At 45.5% G+C, this 6,000-nt stretch overlaps 1 protein-coding gene across 1 annotated transcript in view; it reads right to left on the bottom strand.

Annotated features, from left to right (window-relative positions):
* Nucleotides 1–220: 220 nt before the first annotated feature.
* The window catches only part of LOC310758140 (craniofacial development protein 2-like), a gene marked incomplete at its 3' end in the record, with an annotated part of 100,938 nt that continues 95,158 nt past the window's right edge, over nucleotides 221–6,000 (bottom strand). The window contains exons 2-3 of the mRNA XM_083604072.1: nucleotides 3,855–5,167; nucleotides 221–258 (exon numbers count right to left, since the gene is read on the bottom strand). Coding sequence (XP_083460198.1) covers nucleotides 221–258; nucleotides 3,855–4,986 — 1,170 coding nt within the window. The 5' untranslated portion in view covers nucleotides 4,987–5,167. The remainder of the gene's footprint in view (nucleotides 259–3,854; nucleotides 5,168–6,000) is intronic.

Below are 6,000 nucleotides of genomic sequence, written 5' to 3'. Positions count from 1 at the left end.
GGGGAGCTGATCCAATCCGTCCTCAGAGTCGGTAAAGGAGGGAGGGGCTCTTAGACTAGACAACAAAGCAAGTGACGTAAGACACGAAAGTTCTCCATTTTCTGTAGAAACCGGGTTTTCAGAAGGGTCATCTTGATTGATGATGTTGGAGGCTGTGTTCAATCCGTCCAGAGCTATCTGTTTGTTTTGACAATAAAGCACCCTTTTTAATTAACTACGCTTACTGTCTTATCAAGCTGGGAACCTGTACTCCTGACACTGAAGGAGAATCCAAGAGGCACAATAGAGGAACAAATGAGAAGTCTGGACCAATAGATGACAGTAGATAAAAAACCTGAAGCCTTTCTGCTAGGTTTAATTGGGACAGCGATACCAAAAATAAGGGGAAAAGTTGTTTATGGATGTAACGACAGTGGCAAGAATCTTATATGCACAGAAGTGGAAGGAAGCAGCAACACCCACAAAAGAAGAATCAATTACTGTATTTTTCGCCCTATAGGGCACACCTAGTTTTTTTTTTTGGGGGGGGGGATAAAGAAAAAAAATTATTTCCCCCCCAGGCGCGGGGCTGGGGCAGGGGAAGCCCGAGCTTCCCCCGACCCCAGCCCCCAGAACAGGCTGTTATCCGCAAGCCTTGGGAGCTTGGGCTCCCAAGGTTTGCGGTTTCCTGAAGCCTCCAGGCTTCAGCGAAAGCCTGCATGCGTCCTTTAGGGTGAAAAATACAGTAATAAATTAATGCACTACGTTGAAATGGCAAAGCTAACTGCCAGACTAAGAGATTCTAAAGAAGAGGGGTTAGTAGAAGAGTGGAACCATTTTTCAGATTACTTAAGTAAATATCTTAATTATTTTGCAATACGAGATGGATTTATATCTTAAGCAACAGGAAAACCCCCAAGAGTTTCTTATTTTTAGGTTTATACTGAATGTGTTGTTATAAACAAGAGGGCTTTAAAGAGATTTGAGTTATAACATCTTATCGAGCAATATGGGAAGTCAAAGAAAAACAAAAATTGTAATTTGTGTTGTAATTAAGATGCATTATGTGAAATTTAGGTAAAGGTAAAGGTAAAGGTAAAGGTACCCCTGACCATTAGATCCAGTCGCGGACGACTCTGGGGTTGCGGCGCTCATCTCGCTCTATAGGCCGAGGGAGATGGAGTTTGTCCACAGACAGCTTCCAGGTCATATGGCCAGCATGACTAAGCTGCTTGTTGTTGTTTAGTCATTTAGTCGTGTCCGACTCTTCGTGACCCCATGAACCAGAGCACGCCAGGCACTTCTGTCTTCCACTGCCTCCCGCAGTTTGATCAAACTCATGCTGGTAGCTTCAAGAACACCATCCAACCATCTCATCCTCTGTCGTCCCCTTCTCCTTGTGCCCTCCATTTTTCCCAACATCAGGGTCTTTTCCAGGGAGTCTTCTCTTCTCATGAGGTGGCCAAAGTATTGGAGCCTCAGCTTCACGATCTGTCCTTCCAGTGAGCACTCAGGGCTGATTTCCTTAAGAATGGATAGGTTTGATCTTCTTGCAGTCCATGGGACTCTCAAGAGTCTCCTCCAGCACCATAATTCAAAAGCATCAATTCTTCGGTGATCAGCCTTCTTTATGGTCCAGCTCTCACTTCCATACATCACTACTGGGAAAAACATAGCTTTTACTATACGGACCTTTGTTGGCAAGGTGATGTCTCTGCTTTTTAAGATGTTGTCTAGGTTTGCCATCGCCTTTCTCCCAAGGAGCAGGCGTCTTTTAATTTCGTGACTGCTGTCACCATCTGCAGTGATCATGGAGCCCAAGAAAGTAAAATCTCTTACTGCCTCCATTTCTTCCCCTTCTATTTGCCAGGAGGTGATGGGACCAGTGGCCATGATCTTCGTTATTTTGATGTTGAGCTTCAGACCATATTTTGCGCTCTCCTCTTTCACCCTTAATAAAAGGTTCTTTAATTCCTCATCACTTTCTGCCATCAAGGTTGTGTCATCTGCATATCTGAGGTTATTGATATTTCTTCCGGCGATCTTAATTCCGGCTTCGGATTCATCCAGCCTAGCCTTTCGCATGATGAATTCTGCATATAAGTTAAATAAGCAGGGAGACAATATACAGCCTTGTCGTACTCCTTTCCCAATTTTGAACCAATCAGTTGTTCCATATCCAGTTCTAACTGTAGCTTCTTGTCCCACATAGAGATTTCTTAGGAGACAGATGAGGTGATCAGGCACTCCCATTTCTTTAAGAACTTGCCATAGTTTGCTGTGGTCGACACAGTCAAAGGCTTTTGCATAGTCAATGAAGCAGAAGTAGATGTCTTTCTGGAACTCTCTAGCTTTCTCCATAATCCAGCGCATGTTTGCAATTTGGTTTCTGGTTCCTCTGCCTCTTCAAAATCCAGCTTGCACTTCTGGGAGTTCTCGGTCCACATACTGCTTGAGCCTTCCTTGTAGAATTTTAAACATAACCTTGCTAGCGTGTGAAATGAGTGCAATTGTGCAGTAGTTGGAGCATTCTTTCGCACTACCCTTCTTTGGGATTGGGATGTAGACTGATCTTCTCCAATCCTCTGGCCACTGCTGAGTTTTCCAAACTTGCTGGCATATTGAGTGTAGCACCTTAACAGCATCATCTTTTACAATTTTAAATAGTTCAGCTGGAATACCATCACTTCCACTGGCCTTGTTATTTGCAGTGCTTTCTAAGGCCCATTTGACTTCACTCTCCAGGATGTCTGGCTCAAGGTCAGCAACCACACTACCTGGGGTGTACGAGACATCCATATCTTTCTGGTATAATTCCTCTGTGTATTCTTGCCACCTCTTCTTGATGTCTTCTGCTTCTGTTAGGTCCTTACCACTTTTGTCCTTTATTATGGTAATCTTTGTACAAAATGTTCCTTTCATATTTCCGATTTTCTTGAACAGATCTCTGGTTCTTCCCATTCTGTTGTTTTCCTCTATTTCTTTGCATTGCTTGTTTAAGAAGGCCTTCTTGCGTGGCAAGACCCTCCCCCATGTGAAATGAAGACGCCAGACACAGAATTTTAGGTTAATGGGCATAAAAAGGCCACAACTTTATTGATTACAGAATTGGAAGGTATTGGCCTTAGGCATTGGCTCCTATCAACTACCCGGCATGGGAACCGGGAAGGGTTGTCCACCAACCGTGGGAGTCCTGTTGAAGTACGCCAACTAGGATCCCACGGGTGTCACCGCTCTGGGGCGTGCCGGGGGCCCTTACCTCCCTAGGTTTCGGACAAGGCCACGCCCCTCGGAGTCCTCTACCGGACTACCCTTACCTTTTGGGGAAGGTGATGGCGCTTCCTTCCCCCCGTCATTTGCATAACAATTGACCCCTGCCAATGCCTAACCGCCAATACCAGATTAAGTTGTGACGTTTGCTACGAGGTAGGCGAAAAACCAACAGGCCTGAAGTGAGCCAGTTTGGAAAAAATTCCTACCAGGCCCCTTGCGGCGACCAACCGAAGTCCATAGCAAGGTCAAGGCTAGCTAAACCTAAAGGGAGGGTGGGATGGGAAAATCGCTCAGCTGTAGAGGGGGCGAAGAGGGAGGTCCCCGGGCGTGCCTAGCCTTAAATAGGCTAGACCACGCCTCCCCAACCCGCTGATTGGCGGGCCGGGTTGCTGACACGCCCGGGGATTCGCGCGAGATGTGGGAGGGATTTCTGCCCGCAACCCCCTCTCCTCCCAGGTCGGAAATGGCTTTGTCTCTCCTTGCTATTCTTTGGAAATCTGCATTTAATTTTCTGTATCTTTCACTATCTCCCTCGCATTTTGCTTGCCTTCTCTCCCCCACTATTTGTAAGGCCTCGTTGGACAGCCACTTTGCTTTCTTGCATTTGTTTTTCATTGGGATGGTTTTAGTTGCTGCCTCCTGTATAATGTTGTGAGCCTCCACCCATAGTTCTTCAGGCACTCTGTCCAGCAAATCTAAATCCTTAAACCTGTTCCTCACTTCCACTGTGTATTCATAAGGGATTTGGTTTAGATTGTATCTTACCGGCCCAGAGGTTTTTCCTACTTTCTTCAGTTTAAGCTTGAATTTTGCTATAAGAAGCTGATGATCTGAGCCACAGTCAGCTCCAGGTCTTGTTTTTGCTGACTGTATAGAGCTTCTCCATCTTTGGCTGCAGAGAATATAATCAATCTGATTTCGATGTTGCCCATCTGGTGATGTCCATGTGTAGAGTCGTCTCTTGTGTTGTTGGAAAAGTGTGTTTGTGATGACCAGCTTGTTCTCTTGACAGAACTCTATTAGCCTTTGCCCTGCTTCGTTTTGATCTCCAAGGCCAAACTTGCCAGTTGTTCCTTTTATCTCTTGATTCCCTACTTTAGCATTCCAATCCCCTATAATGAGAAGAACATCCTTCTTTGGTGTCACTTCTATAAGGTGTTGTAAGTCTTCATAGAATTGGTCAATTTCAGTTTCTTCAGCACCAGTAGTTGGTGCATAAACTTGGATTACTGTGATGTTAAAAGGTCTGCCTTGGATTCGTATCGAGATCATTCTATCATTTTTGAGATTGCATCCCAGTACAGCTTTCGCCTCTCTTTTGTTGACTATGAGGGCCACTCCATTCCTTTTATGGGTTTCTTGCCCACAGTAGTAGATATGATAGTCATCCAAACTGAATTCACCCATTCCCGTCCATTTTAGTTCACTGATGCCCAGGATGTCAATATTTATTCTTGCCATCTCATTTTTGACCACATCCAACTTACCCAGGTTCATGGTTCTTACATTCCAGGTTCCTATGCAATATTTTTCTTTACAGCATTGGACTTTCCTTTTGCTTCCATGCATATCCGCAACTGAGCGTCCTTTCGGCTTTGGCCCAGCCGCTTCATCAGCTCTGGATCTACTTGTACTTGTCCTCCGCTCTTCCCCAGTAGCATGTTGGACACCTTCCGACCTGAGGGGCTCATCTTCCAGCGTCATAACTTTTATATGTCTGTTGTCTTTGTCCATGGAGTTTTCTTGGCAGGGATACTGGAGTGGCTTGCCGGTTCCTCCTCCAGGTGGATCACGTTTGGTTAAAACTCTCCACTATGACCTGTTCATCTTGGGTGCCCTGCTCGGCATAGTTCATAGCTTCTCTGAGTTATTCAAGCCCCTTCACCACGGCAAGGCAATGATCCATGAAGGGGGACTAAGCTGCTACTGGCGAACAAAAGCAGTGCACGGAAACACCGTTTACCTTCCCGCTGGTATCTACTTGTACTTGACATGCTTTTGAACTGCTAGGTTGGCAGGAGCTGGGACTGAGCAACGGGAGCTCACCCAGCTACGGGGATTCGAACCACCAACCTTCTGATCAGCCAGCCCTAGGTTCTGTGGTTTAGACCACAGCACCACCCGCGTCCCATGTGACATTTAATAAAATATAAATTTAAAAAGTGAAGTCAGGAACACGGAACACCTTGGGAAAACCATGTTGCTCAAGCAAGACTTAACCAGAGCAAGAAGCCCAGGAGGATTCAGTAGCCAGTCAGTATAGACTAGGGTCAGCCCAGCATTTAATAATAAAAGCAGATGCTGTTCAGTGACCATTCCCCCACCCCCCACTGGAATTAGTGGTACTGAATTTCAACCCAGTTAACAGGATTGTGGCTCGGGTAAGAAAGAGGTGGCCATGTTAATGGCTTCCTCCACTTTCTGAAATGGAGACGTCCATCCTCATCCCATTTCCAGAAAGTTAACTGTTGGCTGTGTCATTTCCCCAACAAGTATCTGGGTAGCACCTCCCACTGAAACCCGAAGCTCCAGAATTGAATCATAGTGGTGCTGAGGCGCATCTCTGTAGGGTAAGTTATTGGTCCAGATTCAATGAATTATTATTCACTGTGGGAGCTCTTTCCCTCTATTATTCATGCCATTCTGCTTGCAGCTAGATTTATGTGTCAGGAAAAACATACAAACGGAATCCGATTTATTTGATTTATGCCGTGTAGGTACTGCCCTTTGGCTCCGTTTTTGTATGTA

The sequence above is a fragment of the Podarcis filfolensis genome (assembly GCF_964270895.1).
Source record: "Podarcis filfolensis genome assembly, chromosome: 2".
In the NCBI taxonomy this organism is placed as follows: domain Eukaryota; kingdom Metazoa; phylum Chordata; class Lepidosauria; order Squamata; family Lacertidae; genus Podarcis; species Podarcis filfolensis.
Note: the sequence above shows the minus strand (reverse complement) of the source record. Positions and strands in the feature narration are given on the sequence as shown.